Source organism: Nanorana parkeri, unplaced genomic scaffold (genome assembly GCF_000935625.1).
Source record: "Nanorana parkeri isolate BGI_ZX_2015 unplaced genomic scaffold, ASM93562v1 scaffold290, whole genome shotgun sequence".
Taxonomy (NCBI): domain Eukaryota; kingdom Metazoa; phylum Chordata; class Amphibia; order Anura; family Dicroglossidae; genus Nanorana; species Nanorana parkeri.
The window spans coordinates 335,209-358,231 of record NW_017306558.1 but is presented as its reverse complement, the minus strand read 5'-3'; the positions used below and the strand labels follow the sequence as shown (position 1 = coordinate 358,231).

General features: G+C 42.3%; 1 protein-coding gene across 1 annotated transcript in view; it reads right to left on the bottom strand.

Moving 5' to 3' along the window:
• MNS1 (meiosis specific nuclear structural 1) overlaps nucleotides 1-21,718 on the bottom strand; it is a 25,202-nt gene extending 3,484 nt beyond the window's left edge. Inside the window, exons 1-8 of the mRNA XM_018557567.1 lie at nucleotides 21,708-21,718; nucleotides 18,473-18,685; nucleotides 14,421-14,548; nucleotides 14,170-14,272; nucleotides 11,325-11,554; nucleotides 4,761-4,977; nucleotides 3,069-3,176; nucleotides 974-1,231 (exon numbers count right to left, since the gene is read on the bottom strand). Coding sequence (XP_018413069.1) covers nucleotides 974-1,231; nucleotides 3,069-3,176; nucleotides 4,761-4,977; nucleotides 11,325-11,554; nucleotides 14,170-14,272; nucleotides 14,421-14,548; nucleotides 18,473-18,685; nucleotides 21,708-21,713 — 1,263 coding nt within the window. The 5' untranslated portion in view covers nucleotides 21,714-21,718. The remainder of the gene's footprint in view (nucleotides 1-973; nucleotides 1,232-3,068; nucleotides 3,177-4,760; nucleotides 4,978-11,324; nucleotides 11,555-14,169; nucleotides 14,273-14,420; nucleotides 14,549-18,472; nucleotides 18,686-21,707) is intronic.
• Between the last annotated feature and the right edge of the window lie 1,305 nt (nucleotides 21,719-23,023).

Below are 23,023 nucleotides of genomic sequence, written 5' to 3'. Positions count from 1 at the left end.
CCTACGCTCGCCCTCCCTGCACGTCTGTGCGGGTGTCCGTACTCGTACGCTGCTCCCAAGCCAGGCAACACGCACCCGTACGGAGCTGCACTTGGAGTGAGTGTAGGGGGGCGTACGGCCACATACTCCCATAGAGAAGGACGGGGACTGCGTACTAATCACACGCAGCCACTTTTCTTTCCTTGGAGCCGAGTGATACAGCCGCATGGAGCTGTACGGGCTGGCCTTTTCTAGTTTGAATGAGGGCTTAGAGTTATAAACAAATTTCACCACAGTCTCATTCAACGATGAATGGCCTGTGTATGGACATTGGTAGTACTGTAGTCCATTTCATATCAATGCATGAAACTCATAACTAGCCTATGTCTGGTCTCCTAAACTTGATTGCTGCTCATAAAATAAAGTCTGTTGTTGAGAGGTGTGGCCCATCATAACGCCACATGACATTAGCAGTGCAAAGTTATATGCAATAACTTCCTATACTGAAAGAATTGGCAGTGACCACTATGAAATGCAGATAGATATAGATTATTGCCAACTCATGGGAAGTAGCCATCAAACCAATGCAAGTCTTGAAGTTGAAACCAAGATCAGATCTTAAATATTCTTATATATATATATATATATATTTATTTATTGTGACTGAGAACATGTAACACCCATTGCAGACTGTTTCATGCTCGTTATACTGGCTTTCATTTTATTGAACTTAGTAATAGTATGTTTTATATCTTATGTTAATTGTAGAACTAGAACTTCTTGTAAATACATGATCAAGTTCTAGAAGTTTCCTCTTGCCTGTTTATTTCATATAATTTCATCGGAACATGTGGAGAGATCAGCATGTTTACTACCCCTATATATGCCCATCGATATTTAGTAGGGGGTTTGTGTATGATTAGAGGAATACAGTCCCTACAATTAGTTTGAAAATTGAATTCTGCGTTGAATGAAGTAAAGTATGTATTGTCACCTTATCAGCAATGAACTGTTGACGCCGATCCTCCAGCAGTTTCTCCACTGCTCTCTTGTGCTCCAGCAGTTTCATCCTCCTCTTCTGAGCATTCATCTGCTCGATCCTGTCATCCTCAGCAAACTTTGCCAGCATAGCTTGTGTGAAAGCTTCCTCTTCCTCTTTTGCTGCTTTTTGAACAATTTGCTTAAAAGCCATTTGTTCTTCAAAGGTTTGTTGCAACTCCAGACGCTGGCGAATTCTCTTTTCCAACTCTTCCTACAAAACGTTAAACAAATGGTTATCAAACTCTCTAAAAAGTACTACAACCCAGACCGCAGTGAGGGATTTTCACATTAATATGCTGCAGCAAGAAACGACTGCAAATCCAGTGTAATAGACGAAGGAAGACATTTTTATTTATGACTGGTAGTTTTTTTCCATCCTCAAACATGCAAAAACAGATTACCACTAGGGATTCATTGCTTGGCCATGCCCACTCTCGCATCCCAAAATGGCTAATTGTGCGTTCTGGATGCGTAGGATAGCACAAGTATCGTCATTTTAAAGTGCATCCGTTTTTAAAAGGGAAACTATAATAGTTTTCAGTCAATTTGTTTCTTTTTACTTTGTAAAACTAGCATTGTATGCATAAACATTTTATATATGACAAAAGATTCCCAAAGCACTTTGGGTTATCTAAAGAGACAGGTTTAGCTCCAATTCAGACCCAGCTCACTGAATCTCCAGACTGAGTAGTCTAATAAAAAAAAGAGTCATTTCTGCGACTTCTCCAGTTCTGTAAATATCACCCTGTTTTCTCACATATGGTAGCTGGAGAGAGCAATGAAAGAAAGAGAGCAAAGAAAGAGCCTTGTACTACACCTGCTGGCCGGATAATAAGACACACAAGAGTAACATTTTACTTTTATCATATTTCAAATGTATACAAGCACAATGAACTGCTATTAGGAACGTAATAGGTATAAGCTGGCTCTGTACTTGGTCTTCCAATGATTGTGACAACATAACATTCAAAAGACAAAACCATAACTCTGTGTGCCCTCAATTCTATTTGCTTGCTAGCATAACAAAGGTCATGCAATTCCCCTAATGGAATCACTCTCTTGCTGGCCCAGATACTGCAGAATTTCAATAGTTAGGAAGGGAGCAGTGAGAGAAGGTTGTCCTGCTTGTCTGGCTAGTGAGGGAATGACTCCATTGGAAAGAGATTCTGTCACTGGTGAGTTTTTGCCAGCAGCAGGGTCACTCTTCTTACATGGTCATTAGTGCAACTGGTCATTTATAAAACTCAGAAGATCATCATCACTTCTCTCCTGTATTTCCTTTAATGGACAATAATACAAACTCTAGCACAATGTGCGACATTCCCTGCAGCACTTGGAATTTGAGGTTCGAAGATCTTTCCACCAGAATGTGAGATGTATAAGAAGCAGTTGGAAGATTCCCATTGAAGTACTTATCCTCTGAGATGATAGTAAGTCCAGACCTCCATAAATAACCTTGCTAAGAACTGTTACTGGGAAGGTCAATGAACATGTTAGAAGATAGAGTCTTGTTACTGGGCATAAAAGCAGCATTTGCACTATCCTCTTAATGTGCATTACCTCCCTCAAGGCAAACGTCCCTGAACAATAAATGCTTTAATCCCCTATTAGGCCTCACTAATCTTGCAAATCTGAAAACGGGTTGGTCACCAGGCAATACTTTATATGTAGCAGATTGCCACCACAAACTATCACTTAAAAGGGAAAAAAGAAATCAATGCATTCTTCAACAAAATTAACTAACACAGTAAAGAAGTCCACAGATATCTCAGATGTTATGAAACAATCTGATGTCTGTAATAAATCCCCCAACTGACACGCTCATACAGTGCCAGCATGCATCTCATTAATACATAACTCAATACCTCAATTACTGCTCCACAGAGATGGGAAAACAATACACAACTGTCTAAAAACTCAAAATAACTTTTTCCCCAATGATGGCGGTCCATGGATGTCTGCCGTGCCCCACAGACCAATGGATGGTGACTTTGGACACTCTAGGAAAGTTTTCGGACTTACAGAAGGAAGTAACCTCTGTGACTTACAATTTCCTGCTGTCTGGCCTGCTCGGCTTGTTCTTCCAGGTAGAGCTCTTCTCGCATCTGATCGAGTTCTTCTCTCTGCTGCTGTTCTCTGTGAATATGATCTGCAAGCTGGTAAAAACACACAGTAATTACTTATTATACAACAAGTACACAACTAGAATAGATCAAATATCCTCATGCCATGTACACATCCCCCTGAGCCCATGGGGGTTTACACACTTTCTAAAACTGACATTTAGATCAAACAGCAAATGTTGAATTCTTTGTCACAATTTCTTGAGCTAAGGATTGTAACAATTAATCTCCATAACCTGAATCATGAGATTTCATTGCGGTTTTATTTTATGACCAGCTGCTGAGCTGCATATGGAGAGTATACCAAAGGAGGAGTGAAATAGCCTTGTAGGTATGATGGAAGGCATTAGGTAGCTAACCTAACTGCTTGAGTCAGCAGGACTCTTTGAGCTTTATGTGGCCGTCGGCTCCACTCAACAGAAATCAGTTTTTTCGTTTGTTGAAGGAGCCCGGGTGGAAAATTGTCGGCCAAACAGTCACTGCAGCCACTCAGCATTACGGTCAGAATACATTAACTCAGTAGGGAGGATTCTTCCATCCACGCTGTTTAACTTTCCGGCCACAAGCAACAACTGCTTCCATAATAGTGGAGGCATCGGCCAGGGGCTGCAGTTACTTTTTTTTTGTAAAGTGCCCAGTTTGTCCTATAAAGCATGTACAGGTAAAAGAACCAAGTCTCTTCCTACTCACCCCTGTGATGTACCCCATTCTGCGTTTCCTATTGGGCCTATTTAACTCTGTAGCCAAAAGGGAGGCAGGAAGAGAAGAACTACAAAGCAACAGGAAGAGATGTGTTTGCTTTGAACTCCACTGTTTCTAAAAGGAGAACTATGAGGCAAGTGATTTTCACTTATCCTCAAAGTTCGAGCCGACCTGTGACAATGAAACTGTCACACGTTGGCTCAGTAGATCGGGAAGTGAGAGAACACATACTGTTGCTCGCTCACGTCCCTGCAGAGAGCCGTGACTGTCACTCACGGCTCCCTGCAGGGATTCCCCCCTCCCCTGTCCGATTCTCCAGCGCCGGAACGGAACGTCCGGCGGAACAGACGGGGAAGGGTACAGCTGGCTCTGGCTCTAGATAGGCAGAGCAAGCTGTTACTCACGCAGCAGGGTGAATTGCGACAGTAATCTCGGGACCCGTCCTGGCTGCGGTCTCAGTATACCATGAGCAGTAGCTCGCGATATACTGAGCTTTGGGTCACAGGAGAACGCTAGTTTATGTCCTCCCGTGACCCTTAGGAGAACTATGGGGAAAAAAAAAACTTACCCCATAGTTCTCCTTTAAGGTTAAGTGCTTACTTTAGTACTTGTGCATAACAGCACCAGTAAGTACCTGCACCATCATGGAAGCAGTGGTTGCCCGTTTTAAGGGTTTGAGAGATTTCCCTTCTTAATGATGGTGGTCAGTGTCTAATTCCCAGCAGGGTCACACACAACAATAACTCTATCTGGCAACCCATGACTTATTATTTGACAAATCTCTTCTAATGACACCCTAAATCAGTTCCTCTATGTAGTCTGAAGAAATAAATTTTGGTGAGCTCTGAAGTGCTTGTCTGCACTTGTTAAGCATACATTGTAAATAGTTTAGTGAGGAGTGGCAGTAATTGGTACCATGTCCTGGATGGCTCTCTTCTTGTCCTCCCGCTCTCTAATATAGGCCATGCGATCTTCCTCTCTCCTCTGCTGCATATTTGCAAAGGCCCGAATTGTCTGATTTTCTCTCTCCATTTTCTCTTTTTCCATTTTTCTCCAGGTGTTCTGCTGTTCTTTAAATTCTTCAATGTATCTCTTAGTAGCATTCATTTTTTCCAGCTTTAACTCTCTTTCCCTGAAATAAAAAATAGGTAAACATTAGAACGCTGGTTATTTAGAGATAAAGTATTGCCAATTTGCCAATATGTACAATGCTCGCTAAAGAAAGCAGAAAAAGTGCAGCCGGGCTGCCTCAGCAACAGGACTATGGAGTGAGGGACATCAATGTAATGTTTATAGTACTACACGACTCCTAACCCTGGTGTGTGAATATACCGTGTGTGCAAAAAAGAATGACATATCCAGTATTACTAAACCACTTTTTCTTTAACTTTATGTGGAGTGTAAAATGTGTACACTTCATTCAGGTCCGCTGCGCTCCCGTGTGGCAACCTGCGGTGTGATCCAGTGCGCTGCAATAAAATGCAGCACGTTTCCATTTATCACAGTGTACCGCCCACTGTGTTCTAGTGTGAATGGGACACATAGAAAACAATTGTGTCTTAGCAGTGACCTGCACTGATGCAGTGCGGCATAGTGCAAGTCGCCGTGTGAATGGGTCCCTAGTACATCATAGCTTTTACTTTCTTTGTGTATTGATATAGATTCCACAGATTCTGTTATATCCACTATGTTATCATCTTTGTCTTTCAGAAGCATTTCATCAGCTTTGTTTGGGAGAATGATGGCATTTGTAATTATACATTTTATTTTTTTTAATGTCACAATGTCCCTCTATTTCACAATTTAGAAGTCCATTGCCCTCTCCCTCCTTTCAGATCCTAGTCCATAATCTCTTCTAACCTTCCAATCATTCTATGGCCAAATAACAAAATGGCTGCCATCACTTGGTGCCTGTTCTTTAAAAGCCCAAACTTTTTCTTCCTGCACCTATTCCCATGTACTTACTTTCCCCTTGCTGCACCTCAGGTGTAGTGAATGGCACTAGCAGTAGATCTAAAAATACTACCTTGGAATCCCTAGTCCCAAGTTTGCTCCCATTTCAATAAACTCCACTTGAAGCTTTGTCAGAGATGCCAATAAGTACCACGACTGCTGTGCCCTCCTCATCTCCACCCAACAGTCTATCTATCTGATAAACAATATAAGGAATCCGAGCACCAAGGGGGTCACACGCTGTCTTTGAGGGGGCACTCACATTTTTTTGTAACCAATGACTCCATCTGTTTGTTGTATAGTAAAGATCTCTGCAACTAGCAGCCATATATGATCTTCTCTGTACTCCTATTCCCATCATTGCTACAACAGTCATCCACATGGCTGCTATAGTCAAGTTCCGCTTCACCAATGGTACCGCCCAAATTATGTCCTCAATATCAGCCAAACAGACATATTGATTTGTGTTTGGCCTGGCAGAACGCTGGCACATTTCCCCCCTACCTCTTCTTCTAGTTGTGCCTAAACGCGTACGTATCACCTGCCCAAAATATTCTATCCCCCCGACTGACATTTTGTGATAATCTGCCATGGCCATTAGTATCTTATACAAGTTGTTAATGTTGCATAACCATATCCAATACATCCATACTGCAGAACAACCGCCCATCATGTGTAGCCAGCTTAGTAAATGGTCACTAACAAAATAAATCTTAGATATGCGGAGCAATAACTAAATAACACTTTTACCAACCATCTCCTAGGGGTCTATTTATAAAGGTTTTCACACAAGATTCACCAACGATTCCATTTTCTCTAACTGTATTTAATTGGGAAAAGTGTGAATCCTGGGTGAACTTGTGTGAAAACAATTATAAACAGACCCCTTAGTGTCTAGAATGATGTTAACATGTAACAAAATTGAAACTGTAAGGCTCTGTTCATACTACGGCGTTTAGTCACATGTATTTGTGCACGCTGAAACGCACAGCAGACAAAAAAATAAAATGTATCCCTATAGCCCCCATTCACACCTAAGCGTAGAGTCATGCATAAAAAAACACCTGTTGCTGGAAAAAAATGCATGAACCTTTTTCTGAGCAGATCAGCGCAATTTGTCCCTATAGACTCAATAAAAAACACGCAACACAATTATTTTGCATGTTTTTTGTGTGCGTTTTCCATTTACATCAATATGTCACCGATTTGCATACAGAAACGCGCCACTTAGTATACACGCTATTACCTCAGACAGATATGTTTTAATACTGATTAAGAAAAAATAAAATAAAATGTATTTCTGTACACCTCTGCCATCTGCTGGTGCCTTAAGAATATTGTTGCTGTGCATCTATGTCTATTGGTTCTAGATAGTGTGTGTGTAAAAGTCATGCTGGACATACAGATTCCTCCATGCACACTACACAGTACTCCGTACAACCCTATAGTTCCTCCTGAGGTTGTTAGGGGTTCCCTGAGCAGTAAGCAATGGAGAACTGATCCCCCACCTGCTCAACCACCAATGCAAGACGGTCATCTGACCACCAACACACAGGGTTACATCTACACTGGCCACTAATGTTAAGACACCTCACAATTCTCTTTTGGTTATTATTTATGTTTAGATATATTACTAAAACTAATTGGGTATACAGCAGGCGTGTGTTAAAATCTGATCTGCCATAGGTGTCAAATTCTAAATGTCACATTCTTTATTATTTAATTTAAAGAATTTGTACAATTTACTGATCATGCCAATGTGACGTGAGCTGCCATTGCAGCCATTTTTAGTAGGGGTTCCATTAGACCATAAAATGATTTTAAGGGTTCCTCAGGAGGTAAAAAGGTTGAGAAAGGCTGACAAAGTAGAAATGAAGGCAAAGCTTTTTTTGCCCCAATTTGGATAGAGTAAGGGAGGCTTATGACCCGTCACCTGCACCAGACAAACAACTTTTGTAACCGTGTAAATGTTCATTTATACTGGACCTTGTAAAAAGACAGCAAGAGTTGTGACAAACTTGATTCTTATATTAGAGGAATAGCATTTTTTGTTTGTTTTGCTAAATATATTTTCACAGACTCTCAATCTGCTGCAAATCACAATTCATAAATCACAATTGTCGGAATAATTCCGTAATTGTCAGCACTTCCTACAGATCTTTATGGAAATATTCAGGCAAATTAAAAAAAAATTAGAGAATTAGCAATTCTCTTGATGGAATGAGGAATATTAGCAATGTTCCAGTAGGTCTCCTGATCTGTGAGGAATCACACTATTTATTTAGGATGCCAGTCAATAATGAAACATAAATCAAAAGGTAGAAGGGATAAGACCCTAACATAAAACCGTTGTTACATTGTCGCCCTGATGAAGGGATCCTGTGCGGTCCCGAAACGTTGCTATTTATACATGACAATTGACGATTGGTCCGATTAAAATGGACATCAAAGATTTTTACTGAGTGCTGGTGATTTCTGCTTTCCAATCGCGACAATCACGGTGCCATCCGTGGTTGTCACTGCGAGCGCCACTACAAGTACTTGGGCCGGGAGCGCTGTGAGGAGTGCAGAGGAACTTACTATTTTCTACCCAAAATAAAACCAACATGTGGTCAGCTGAGGTGCCCGTTAAATAAAAAGGTTCTTCCAAATAGATTATTCAGGAAGGTCAATGTTTACAGGTTAAAACACACCATCAATGTGTTGCTTGGCTCTTGGTGGCCACTTGGTCAGGAAAAAGGTGTACATCAAATTGGAGGAAAAACTTAAAATTATGAATAAAATCATGTTTAGGGTGACCGTATTGGTTTAAAAAGGTATTTATATATAAAAAATGTAATTTAAAAGAGTGGTAAGAAGGTGCTCTAGTTATAGTAATGAAGGGTAAAATTCATAAAATGTTAAGTGTAAAACTGCATGTATACTGGGTGCTGCACAATATAGGTTAACTTTGAATTGAAATGTCTTTTCAAAGCTACCACTACTATTAGTGTCCATGTATATAGTGTGATCCAATTAAAACATATACTCTATGTGTTCTGCAAGTGTTCAATTTAGAAATAAAAATTGTGGGGTGAGCAAGTGCTTCTCTTTTAATAAATGTTCCAAAATTAGAGTAATACATTTCACTATGGGGGGATTATGCCAAGGCCTCAATGTGAGCGTATCATGTGTATATAAATAAGTCAGCTCTGTGTGACGCCTAATACACTATGGGCTTGATTTATAAGACTTCCTCCCGGCGTATAACTGGGTGCATGCCATTCACACAGCAGTAGTGCTCGTTCATCCCACTGATGGGTATAGGAAAAAAGTTTTATAAATGAAGCCCTATGTCTTCAGTTATATAGAGACTGGAGGGCAGCATAAGCAATGATTTATGCTGTAGTGATATGTGGGTATGGCTGTATGAGTACAGTTTCATATTAAGTCCCCATACTGGACCAATAATTGTGATACAAATTGCCTAAGGTATTCTACCCTGCACATGAATAGTGGATATATACCATATGTACAAGGAAATGTCTCTCTGTTTATGCTCCCCCCCCCATAAAATGTCAGCATTGATTTTTTTACTTTATTACACACATTGGTTCCATTTTGGGGCTTCATAGCTCCCATCAGAACCTAACTGCAGCTGAACACAGAGCAGGACTCTCCGGCTACCATCGAGTAGAGACAGTCGTATTCTCCACAAGCACGTAATAGGTTGCTTGACCCTAGGATGGGTATCCAGCAACCTTATGGAGTATACATTTACCACACCTTTTCATTTATACGCTTGATACGGAACACTACTATCTGAAGGATCTGTGTTGTGGCCTTTTATACCCTTTTTTTCTCCTTGGCTCTGCTTCCACCTGTTCCCTTGGAGCACCACTGACTTACACAAATTGAATGATTGTCTATGGATTAGACAAGAACATGAAAAATATATCAGTAACAGCCAAAATAGAGCCGGTCTGGTAAATACACCCACTGGCATAACATGCTGGTTGTTTGATATAAATCATTTCACACGTTAAATATGCATTCAAAATGAATATTTTAAAAAGGCAAAAAAAAAAAAAGAGTCCACCTTCCTTAGTTTCCCAACCTAAACTATCCTAGAAAAACCTAAACCAAGCTCCTTACTTTCCTCATTATGTCAGCTTTAGCCTCCTTAGATGTTTACCTATTCCAGGACATATCTGAGCAGTGAGTCCCTAAACACCTAAGTAAGGCTGTGTTCAGAGTGTCTCTACTATGGCAATATGTCCCCACTCAAGTCTATGGGGGAATCACTGCGCATGATGACACAGCTTTTGTGCTGCAGGCGAGGATCTAATTGCATTCATGGGAAGATATTATTTTCATCCTGCTTCATGCCTAATCATTTCTCAGTTGAGCATTGTAGTCACACACAAGACTTGTATATTATTCTGTTAGAATCCTGGTTGCTCCACTCAGACTGTCTCTCCTCCAGCATCTCCAGACTGAGGGAAAAGGTTGTTTTTTTTGTTGGTGTGTTTTTACAGTGATGTTTTTCTAAAATTACAGCAGCTATACGTTATATGGGCAGTTTAGGTGCACATATTGCTTACTGTTCTCTAAAATGCTCTTTACAAATGCTGCTCATACATGTTATACAAGGGCTGCAGCTAACGATTATTTTCAAAATCGATTAGACGATTATTAAGTATGATTAATCGGATTTTAAAAAAAGGCTCCAGTGATGGACTACTAGTTTGTATTGAGATTGTAGTCCATCACGGGAGCAAGCTTGGAGCAGTGGAAGTAAAAAAAAAAAAAAAGTGTGGTGTGCAATATACAGGTATTTCTCACTTAACGACCGAGTTCCGTTCCTACGACCAGGTTGTTAAACGAATTGTGTACTGTGCATCGGGCAATGAAAATACTTACCGGGACCCGCAGTGAAGATCAGAGGACGTCACTTTCACCGGCAACACGTCGCACTGACGCTGACGCGCGAGGTCGCTCGGAGGACGGTCGTAAGTGTGAGTGGTCGCAAAACAGGTAAGTCGAGGATTATCTGTAGTACATTATACAGCGTCGCAGTGCAGAATACCAGCAGCTATAGAGGAATAAAGCAAATCACAGCAATAGTACATTATACTATATAGTGTACTATTGCTGGGATTTGTAGTCCTCTGTAGCTGGCGTTATTCTGCATTGCGCTGTATATAATGTATGAGTGCTGGGATTTGTAGTCCCATATAGCTGCTGGTATTCTGCAGTGTGCTGTATAATGATTATACGGTGCAATGCACAATACCAGCAGCTATAGAGGAATACAACAAATGCCAGCAATAGTACATTATACTATAATGTACTATTGCTGGGATTTGTAATCCTCTGTAGCTGCTGGTATTCTGCATTGCACTGTATATAATGTATTATTGTGACGATGGAAAACGTTGACAACGTTTTCCATCGTCGATTTTAATCGTAATAATTGTTGCAGCTCTATATTATACACACTTTTTCTTTAGAATGGCCATCACACAATTATTTTACGGTACTTACGTTAGATCTTCTTCATAAATCTTCCTGACAATTTCATCTACCAGGATCTTCTCTCTCAGGAACTCCTGATAGGCTTCCTGCCTCTTCATCTCCTTTTCTTCCAGCTGTGTTTCCAGCTCCTTCTGGTAATGAAGCTTCTCCTGATAGCGCCTGGTTTCCTTGGCCAGTTCCTCCTCTGAACCTCTTTCATGTTCCTCCTTCATTTTATGAGCTATTTCAGCTTCACGTTTCTGTTCAGTATGCAAAAGTCTTCAGGTCAGAGAAAGAATATTACAACAACAAAAAATATATTGATATCCACACGAGTCCATTACTTGAGATGTATATTTACCACTTTTTAGGGACAGATAGAGCTTTCTTTTGGTGGTATTTAATCACCACTGGGTTTCCCTACGTTAGGTTATGAAACATTTATTATTACCCAATTTTTGGGAAAACATAAAAGTCGGGGTCACGTCGGATAAAAAGTCACCACACATGTCAAGCCTTAAAATTGTGTGCACCTGCAAAAATCACAAAAAACGACCATGCCTAAAATTGGCCATAGGCGACGTTTTAAAAGCTTTTACCGCTTACCAGTTTAGTGTTATCAGTGACTGATGGCCCTAAAGTTATTGGTCACAATCCCCACGTTCGCGGTGATCTGCAACATTTGTCACCTTGGGACCCCCAAAGAAGCTGATGAAGCAGAGACAACTGGATAGGATAACTGGCAGTGGCGTTGGAGGAAAGGGGGTGCAGTAGCGGAGGGGGGCTCACACTTTTTAGTGTCATACAAGCGATCGGCCGGCTGTAGAGCCAGCCGAACGCTTGTATGTAACAGCCGTTACCGGCTGTTTACATTCCCAGCGGGATTCTGCTGGCGCAGGACGAGCAGGAAGAAAATAAAATTTAAAAAAAATCACGTACATGTACGTGCACGCGCTGGGAAGAGTCGGTCATCCACCCATATATTTACAATGGGCGGACAGCAAGTGGTTAAAGGTTGCAAACACCCTAACAATGAACTTATATATACCATTGAAAGTGTTTTGTTTTATCCGCCTTTGCCAGAAATCTTGTGTGCCGATAACTTCCTGTGCTTTTAGCCTGTGTAAGGAGGGTATATGGAGATGAGGAGAGGTCTGTGTTCTTTGTAATGCAACATGAAATGAAGTAGGCACAGCTGACACCATGTGCTTTGGAATTCAGTGGAAGAGTCAGTAATACACCAGGTTGTAGTGTCAGAGGAAGGTAGGAATTCTCTATATTTCTGGCACATCAATGGCTATTTTTCTGTACGCAGAAACAAATATACTTGTAACCCGGCACACACTTCCTGGTTTCAAAACTTTATCGCAATAATATACAAATTAAAGCCCTTAGTGGCTGAAACGTGGCCATGGTTTGTACTATGTGAGCTGTTTGTTTATTATTGTTTTGAAGCATAGAGCCACTTTCTGGATTACAAGTATATTTATTTCTGTGGACAGGAGCCTTACCAAGCACCAGGGTTTCCAAAAACTCCAAACACAGGCGGAGATAGAACAGGTATAAGTACTTTTTCCATTTTTCTGTGTCTGCAGCACGTTTAAAGGAATAAAACAAGAGCAAATGTCTATGTGTTACAGAGATAGCATGCTTTTCAGCTTGTAAAATTAATGTTGTTTGGAGTACATCACAAGGAGTTGTAGTGCAGCCTCATTCAGGTAATTGGACACAGGCAAATCAGAGCTGTTAGGACAGCCCTGTATAACCCCTTCCACTCCCAGCCTGTTTCAGTATTGTAGCAAGCAGTACACAGTGGATCACATAATACAGCCAGAAGGGTCCTGTGACGTTCTCCAAGAAATGGATTGTACAAGTAAGACAAAACTCCTGTTTTCTTGATCGTACATCACCAGACACAGGGAGGTAAATTATTTAAACCACGAGGGTATTCAAAAGTAGTCCACCAGGGACATGGGCTACACAGCAAACAGCGGCTAACAGGCCCAAGGAACAACAACCCCAACAGGGAACAGGTTCAGTGATGTACGATTAATACATTTTTCTTTCTTAATTATGCCTTGACATACACTTTAAATATATTTCCTTACATTTCTGTGGTGGGACCAGTGTATGTGCTCATGTTCAATTAAAGTCTCTGCACCACCATGCTCCATAAAGGTGGGAGCCTTTTTTGCTGGCTTAGCAGTGGCTATGGTCAGGAATTATGTGTTTGATAAATCTAGTAATCATGAACACTTTCATACAGGGAAAATGTACTTGTGTTATAAAATACAGTAAAGAAAAAGCCGGGAGAAATGTTTTAAAGAACTCTGGATATATTGATCCAGGAACATGTCTAGCTTTGTATTATAATATGTTGTTATCTATGGACTGTATATACATTTCTATTTCTGACTTACTTCTAGACATCGTTTGCATACACTGTTCTAAAATATTTTTCTGCAATTTCAATATGTTTGGATTTATTAAAATGGACTATATTTGGTTGTGCTCATTACAGTTTTTCCTCTTGGCAATCCAGGAGACAAAAGGTAATCTTTAAAGTGAACATACATGGCGGAAATAATATATAAAGTAGGAGTAAGACTGTACGGCAGGCACGCTAACAATATTACCACCCCCATTAATATGGATACATTTTTGAAAGTTTTTTTTTTTATATATCCCTCTGGAGTTCAACTTTACAACAGCAATACTGTTCCTTTGTATACAATGTCTGGGCTGCCTTGTATAAAACCTTTGAAATGCATGACTTCCTAAGGGTATGAATACTATAAAGCACAAAATAAGGGCAGCGTTTATTTTCTACGATTGATGTCCTCTTCATCAAAAGGTAGAAAATAAGATGACTTACCATTTTCTCATATTTCAGAACCTCTTTTTCTGCTATTTGTGCAGCTCGCTCTCTAGTCAGGTAGGCAGACTTCAGCTTTTGCTCTAATTCTCTGAGCTCCAGGCTGGAAAACAGCACAGTATCTTATAAATAAGTTAGTGTATGCACATGCAATGCAAGTCTTGCATATAAATATTTTTTTTGTTAAATCAACTAAAAAACAGCATTACAACTAGGAGAGAAAAACATCTATGCATCATTCAATAAACTACCTGTTCTCTCGAATTTGTTGCCTCAGTTTTTCATCTTTTAGCTTTTCATGCTTGATCCGAGCCAGTTCCTGTGCCATTCTTTCTTCTTGTTCCAGCTGTAGCTCTTTAAGCCTTTTGGTTTCCTCTGCCTACAAATAAAAATAAAAAAATAATCATGATGTTATCTATACATTCCTTTCACAAAGTAACTCACACAATATTCACAACTTATCTTTAAGGAAAGTAAAAAGATGTTTTTTGATGCGTTCCGGGCCGTTTTTGGTTAAAAAAATAATAATATTTTTTTTAGTTTAGAATGGGCTTTCAGTGCGTTCCATGGCGTCTGCATGCGTTTTTGATGCGTTCCAGAGCAGGTAAAATAGGGCTTGCTGCAGTTTTTTGTTACATGCTCTGGAACTGAACGCTGCGGTGTGTACTAGAGCCCAAAATAACATTGGAATACATTGGACGCAGTTTTGATCTGGTCTGCAACTGCTCCTGGAACGCGCTTGGTGTGAACAAGGCCGTAATTACACCCAGTGACTGGGTTATGCAGCTGCCTTCAGGAGATTGGACAAAGCAAAACAAAGCAAACTGTAATGATGGCCCTATGTAACCCTTCAAAACTAACAGCAAACCTACTTTTTTTTTTAGCAAGCAATAGGAGTGCATCATTAGAAGCAAAGGGGAGGGACCTGTGTCCTGTAATGTACTCCAAAAAATGATTTTATAGGTAAGACAAAAATCCTATTTTCTTAATTAAACATTACAGGACACATAACTTCATTCTGGAACCATGGACCAAACAAAAAGTAGTCCAACCTAGGGGAGGACAACACAACAAACGCTAACATCCATCCAACAGAAGAAGATTAGGTGGCAGTCTTGCAAATCCGAGAAACAGATGCCTGATGCTCAATAGCCCATGAAGTACTGAATGGTCTGGTTGAGTGCGCCATGACAGGGAAGGGGAAAGTGGAAGGAAGAAACCACCTTAAAAACAACCTTATCCTTGGCTGCAAACTCGGAGACTCACCTCTTAGAGGTGATAGCAACAAAAGAATGCAACTAGCGATTCAGGTCATACACAAGGTTCAAAAGGGAGGCTTCTGGCTGGACAGATTACACGCAAAAAACATTTATCAAAAGGAATCTGTTGAGAATCTTAAGATCTTAAATAGGACAGGTGCCTCATTTTCCTTCAGGAACGATGGACAGGTTTTGCGTAGACCCTGAAACCTTTCCTCTTCTGTTTTTCCTTTTTTTTTTCCAGGGCAAGAGGGTACTTTTCTACCCCGACCTCATAACTTCTTTGATATAGATATACAAGGAGTAGCTAAAAAGGCATTCCCTTTCATAGAGCATCCCCACTTGCATGGAAGCTCTGCAGACCAACATTTGAGCCACAGGATCCTCCTCATACGTACTCAAAGGAGCCCCATCCTGGATATCTGGCAAAGTGTGTGCACTAGCCCATTAACACAGTAGTGCAAAGCCACAGACAAGAGCTCCAGTTTTTGGGAAGACAGAAGGATTCATTAGTATGGATTAAGTGTCCCAAGCCATGGTCCTGGACAGACAGCTTGGACTGACATGGTTGCAACAGCGGGTCACAAAGAAGGGCCTGAAAGTAGGAGTAAAGCCTTGAAAAGAGCTAACTTTTTGTGCATAGGGTCTCTAAATGCTGGAACATCCTCAACAGGGACCTCTAAGGCTTTGTTAAGACAAGAAATAGCTGAGTCCTCAAATTGGACAGCCCACTTCTTCAGGAACCCCTCTTCATTAGGATACGGCTAAGCAAAATGCTTGGGAGGGACGAAGACCTGTCACCATACCACACAAGCTGTGTGCACAAAGTGAGTGCACAGGAATGGTTTAGGCATTTTTAGGAGCCCAGGCTGGTGGCCCTTGCCCGCAATGCGTCAATAAGGGCAGAAATAGTATCCTTTTTTGGATGAAATATTAGGGAATTGGACTTCTTCCTGTACTGAATCCTCAGAACCAAATGAGATATTTGGTTTATGCTCTTTAGAAATTACAGAAGCAGTCACAGGAAAATCAGAGATGGGCCCTGGGGGAGAGGATGATGGGATCTGCTTGTGGCCCCTGCGATCTGAGGCCTCTAAAAGGACAGAAATCTTTTTCCATAAATTCAGACATTGTGGCAGAGGAGGAGGTGATGCACCGGCAGGGGATAAGGTGGTCCCTAGGGGGGTAGCAGCACGGATTGGGGACAGTGGTCAGGGCTATTAAAATCAGGACCCTTAGGGGAAATACTACAGGCACCGCCTGAGCCATTATCTTAGCATGAGCTGGCAGGGCCAACTGGCTCACTCTCCTTGCGACTGTGAGCCACCATAGTGTGTGAGAAATGTGCTCACAACCATACACTGCAGAGCAAGAAGGGTTAAGCCTTCTGTGACCAATAACTGTAGGCCACAGGGAGCCCAGGATTGTCCAGAGGATTGCTGAGGCAAACAGCAGTGAACCACATGCCTAGGTGAACGCCTAATGCAGGATCCAGTGTCCAAAGCATCATTACAAGCAGATCCTGCATCTTATCCAGGCTTGGTCCAGGGGTATCACCAAGGCAGAGTTGAGCCGTAACCAATCCAGAAGCTGCAGAATGCCACAGGGGCTCTATATCAGCTAAAAAAAATCATGCCAGAAAAAAATTATAGAGTGGTTTGCTTCTCTCAGAGCAGAGAGAAGACGTCTATTCTCCAAAAGGACACTAGCAAAATACACCGAGTGGCCAGATTATTATGACCACCCCATCAGTACTCCGTTGGGCCACGAGATTGACTAGTCACCTACGGCCACAATTCGCACATTCAGACCCAGATTTTCGGCTGACAGTCCAGTCTTTAAACACTTTAACAATGAGCCCCTCTTGAACATTTAACAAATTCTGCTGTTTTGCTGATATTCACTCCATGGCTTCCGCCAACAATCATCCCACGTTCAAAGGCTGTTAAATTGCGTTGTTTACCCATATCTTCAGAAAAAAAAAAATCACTTCTACTGTCGTGGTAAACAATCTGCTTCCCTATTTACAATGGTCTGGCCCTCTAGCAACTTCAGCGCAAAATTATAGCTAATTAAAGCTAATTTGCCTACAAACGTCAGGTGGTTATAATAAACTGGCCACTCAGTGTATAAGGCTTTCAGGAAGTGCGAGGGGTTATACAGGGCTGTCCTTACAGCTTTGCTTTGACCGTGTCCAATCTCGTGAAGACAGCCACATAACCCCTGGTATCGTGTAATGCGCAGTACCGGTCCGTGACCTGATTAGGAACTGGGCAGCAGCCACCAGCAGTCTCCTCAGCAGTCCTGCTCCCCATCAGGGCCGCTTTACCCAGTGGGCAATTGCCCACGGCCATCTGTCACATCTAGGGCACATCCACAGCTTTCACTTAGTTCCGAGCGGCCACGCACATCACTTTTCTAAAGTGGCCGCAAGGAACTGTGCATGCCTGAGCTGCCTCTCACTCCTGTCAGATCACTTCACCCATCCACAGCGCAGCGATGGAGTGATCTCTTCCGTTCTGATGGCAGGACGGGAGCTGAGCTGAGAAGGAGATGGGGAGCACACCTGTTACAACTGGAAGCTTGCCAGAGATCTGTGAAAGACGCTCCTAACCTCAGCAGAGGAACTTCTGCTTTACTGTGCGTGGCCCTTAAGTGAGCGACCCTGCATGCTGCCGATTGTTTGTATATGGCACTGAGGCTGAGCAATCATGTATATGAGAATACAAGTTACTATTCTTTACACTGATGAAAATTTTCTTCCATGAAACCGGTCCCTGGTGCCAAAAAGGTTGGGGACCAGTATTGTAATGTATAAATAAGAAAACCGGCTCTAACCAAAATTAATTAAATATTTGTATAGTTGGTCATTAAAATCTATGAAAAAACATTTGCTTATAGTGTTCTTTTTAATTAAGTAACAAAATCTATAACGAATGTGATATTTTTTTAAATGTTATATTGGAACCTGTGTACTAACCCCTCTTATTTAATAAATAATGATTACACACACAAAAAAAAAGAAAGGCCAACAGATTTCCTACTTGTTGAATTGCCTCTTCCATTTGTCGCTCCTGTTCTTCATCATGCATTCTTCTAATATAACGTTTCTTCTCTACGCGATCCTCACTTTTTAGCAATGCATCCAGCTGATGGTCTTGGTTCAATTTTTGTAACTGGTCTTCCCGAAGAAATTCCTGACGTTGAGCTTCTGCTATCATCTTTTCCCTCTGACTGTAGGTCACCTTCTTTGAAACCTATTCAAAAAGATAAAATCGACACAGAAATACACCATGGATATGGAGAAGATAAAGTGTACAGAAACCCATAGATGCCTGTAGGTCTGTAAAATATACCATTGAAAGTGTTTTGTTACCTCTGTATGATAGAGTACAAATAAAAATACCCGTTGGCTCTGCCCGACATCTAGTGAGTTGTAACTTCCTGTGCACGTTGCCAGTGCTGAACTGCATTGTTCCCACCTCATAAGCTAAATTAATATTTTATTCTTGGGTTTAAAGCCAAACATTCCCCTGATTTTTTCAGTAAACAACCCAACCAAGACAGACCTAGTAAGGACTAATGTATGTGAGCATTTCACATTAGTTTGATGTTGGTTATTGCATTGCTTCTACAATGCTGTTCCTTCTTTCCCTCCCTTCTATACTTTGAGCTACTGACCCAAATAAAATGATGTCTACTTTTTTCCGGGTTAGTGACTCAGAATTTTAAACTGGCCCGGTGCTGTTTCTGAGCAGTACATGAAGAAACTTAGGAATCTTACAACTTACACCTTCTCATAACCAATGTTATCAATCATTTGCACTGTTTGGCATGGACTGGATGTGCACCAATATGTATACATCCACAACAAACTGTTAGACCCCTTTCACACTGGTGGTCTGATTGGATCTGCCTGTCAGTTTTTTCAGGCGGATCTGATTGGACACACAAGACTAGTCTATGGGCAGCCGTGTGTGTAAATGGACGGGCGTCTCGTTACACCTGGTTACCCCCAACTCTGGCCAAGTCCGGAAAAAACAACAGACACATGCCATGCACATATTAATTTACCCTTTTAAGTAGGGATGCACCAATATATCGTCCGAAAATGGCACTTTTGGCATAATGCCGAAAGTGCAATTTTCCTGCCAATACATCGACGCATCCCTGATTTCTTTCCTCCCCGCTGGGCGCTGCTCTATGTACCAGCCGGGAGGAGAGAAACTGTGATAGCCGGCCGAGCGCTGTGAGGAGGAGAGCGCAGTGAAATGCAGGCGTCTCCTACCACACCGCTCAGCCGCCTATCACAGTCCGGCAGAGTGGTGTGGGGGCGGAGACAGTGCTGTCACAGGAGGCTGGGCTTTCCTCTCTACACCGCTCACTCAGCCTCCTGTGACAGCGTGTCAGAGAGAAGAGCAAGGTACACACACTCAGTGATCAGTGATCGCTGAGTATGTGTACATAATTGAAGACATGGTATGTTTACTATATCCTCAATTATGAATGAATGGGAGTGATCTACAACTCCTCCTGTTCATTCAGAGTTGTGGTTATAGTAAGCAAACAATGTACTCATGTTATCAATGAACAGGAACACTCATTGATAACAGGGGATACAGAAAAAGACATAGAGGACTTTGTGTTCTCAATCTCTTTTTCTATTTTAAAAAAGGGAAATATCAGGGGTCTTAGGGGTTTAGACCCCTAATATTTCCCCGGAGACCCGAAAAGTAAAGTAAAAAATACAAATATTTAATAAATTAAAATAAATATAAACAAATAAAGTTAATAAAAAATAAAATATTTAAACATTTTAAAAAAATTTAAATAAAACACATTTTCGGTTTCGGCCTGACAATTTTTTTTATTTCGGTTTCGTTGCGGTTTTAAAATTTCCATTTCGGTGCACCTCTACTTTTAAGTAAACTTGTACCTGGCCCATACAAGCAAGTTCATTTTAATACTCCCCAGCAGCCCATACGTACCTTTCTTTCACTCCTCCACTGCTCCGTTTGGCCACCAAGAGTGGAGAAAGACAACAATCTGTTAGTTCAGAGCCCTACCAGAAAGATGATAGGCTAAGGACTTGTAGTGCCCACCGCATGTGACAGTGCTGGACCAATCAGCAGCACTGTCACATGTAGCCAAGTGATTCACATGCTTCTCCATCCCCAGAAGTACAAGAAAATGTATTTGCTGCCAGAAGGTGAACAGAACAGCGGAGCGGGGGGTAAAGGTTAGTATGTGCTGCTGGGCGTAACAGCGGGAACATTTTTAAAATATATATATTTATGCTAGGGATGCACCGATACTGAATATTTGGGCGATTACTCACCCATATGCTCTGATGCCTAGCCCTATACCCGAACTTTCGGTATCAGGAAGTCGGGCAGCGAGTCATTACACGCTACCTGGCTTCCTGAATGGTCAGGAAGACAGCGCCATGCTCCCTTGTCACCAGCATTGAGCTGGCTTCCCGGCCAATCAGGAAGCCGAGCAGCGTGTAACGACTCGCTGCCTGGCTTCCTGAATGGTCTGGAAACTAGCCAATCAGGAAGCCGGACAGCAAATGATTACCCACCCCCGGCTTCCTGATTGGCCATAAAGTTGGCATCCCAGCCAATCATGAAGCCTGGCGCCCTGTAATGACGCGCTGGCCGGCTTCCTGATTGGTCAGCTTCTCGACCAATCAGGAAGCCAGGCAGCGAGTCATTACCTGCTCCCGGCATCCTGATTGGCCAGAAAGCCGGCTCCATGCTTCCTCATTACCTGGTTACGAGGGAGCATGAAGACGGCTTCCCTGCTAATCGGGAAGCTGGGTGGTGAGACTTTACACACTGCTTGGTTTCCTTAATGGGACTTCTGGTATCGGTGAGAACCGAAAAAAAAATATTGGTACTCCTACTCGATACCAAAAAAACGGTATTGTTGCATTCCTAATATATACACATACACACACCAATTAGCCATAACATTATGACCACCCGCCTAATACTGCAGCAAAAGGGGGACCTGCCATGACACATATATGCAGCAATCAGCGTTAAAGCACACCTTCGTGCTGCCACATATATGTGTGTGAGCTGGTCAGGAAGGCGATAATAACCCTGACCGTAATTCTTACCATTCCCTGCTGTTTGCAAAACAAATTGGGGCTACAGAACAACACTTGTCAGCAATGTCTTGAACACCGTACATGCTATTGACCTAACACCAAGTACACAGAAGAAGACACCACGGACATTAGAGTGCCGAGTGTAACATGTCAGGGTTTACCATCATCGCTGCACACCCGCGCTTTTCCCGATCCTTCGGCTCCTCAAACTCTGCCTCCTGTTTGTCCGCGTTACTCTGGTAACCAGGTTTCCAAGGAAGTATTCTGTACCTTCCCGCCCACCGTCCTCCACGTGACCTTACACGCCGTGAATCTCAGTACGCCCTTGCTTAATCTGTCACCTCCGTACCTGAGGCGGCCATTTTATTGGTACCCTGGTCAGAAAATCACAGCGCCGCACAATACAGAAGCCGATATCCCGGAATATTATGTCCATGACTAGTCATTATATAACACAAGAGGCTGTTTTCCAGTGTGCGGGTTGAATACGGGAGAGCTGTTTCCTTGCGTGTAGCAGTATACAGTATTTCTTTGTAATAGCGCCACCTAGCGTCGTTTTGTTTCAATACATACCAGTGTAAACGGAGCACATTGTGGAAGAATACTGTGATGTCAGGCTAGCTCGCTGTGAAGGTGCTGGGGTTCTTTAGTCTTAAGGTCCCCACACACCTTACGATAATCGCGGGGAATCCCGCGATCGTACGATTATCGTAAGGTGTGTGGAAGCTGTGCGACGTCTACTACTGTAAGGTCGCACGACTTTAAACTTACGGACATGTTCGAAAACCCGCCGAGCATCGTACGATGTTCGGCGGGTTTGTGGCATGTCCGTACGATAACAGCCGTACCGGCCGGTGTGCGCAAGCGCACCCCGCCCGTTCGGCATTGCGGTCATCGGAAGCCCGCCCCTCAGGGGGCGTGGCTTGCGATCATCGCAAGTACGATCTGCCTATGCAAGACAGGCAGATCGTACGTTTTTTTTAAGTGCTTTTTTTAAGCACTGGCTTCCGGATTGGCCGGGAAGCTGGCAAATCAGGAAGCCGGGCGTTGTGTAATGACACAACGTCCGGCTTTCTGATGGGCCGGGAAGCCAGCTTCATGCTCGCTGTGAAGGTGCTGGGGTTCCTTATTCTTACACTTTCACCTTGTGATGAGGCATCATGGAGCTGGCTTCTTGGCCAATCAGGAAGCCGGGCGCTGCGTCATTACACGACGGCCGGCTTCCTGATTGGCCAGCTTCCGGACCAATCAGGAAGCCAGGCAGCGAGTCATTCCACTTCCTGATTGGCTGGCTAATCAGGAAGCCAGGTCGCAAGTCATTACACACCAGAAATAGAAAGATATAACCAGAGACCAAACCCAATTAAGATGAACCCCTACTTGGGTGTTAATCAAAGTATTATGCGGTATTCAACAATCCTCTACTGTGATAAGATGCTAGAACAAAACAGGAGAGATGATCTAAAGGAGATCAAAT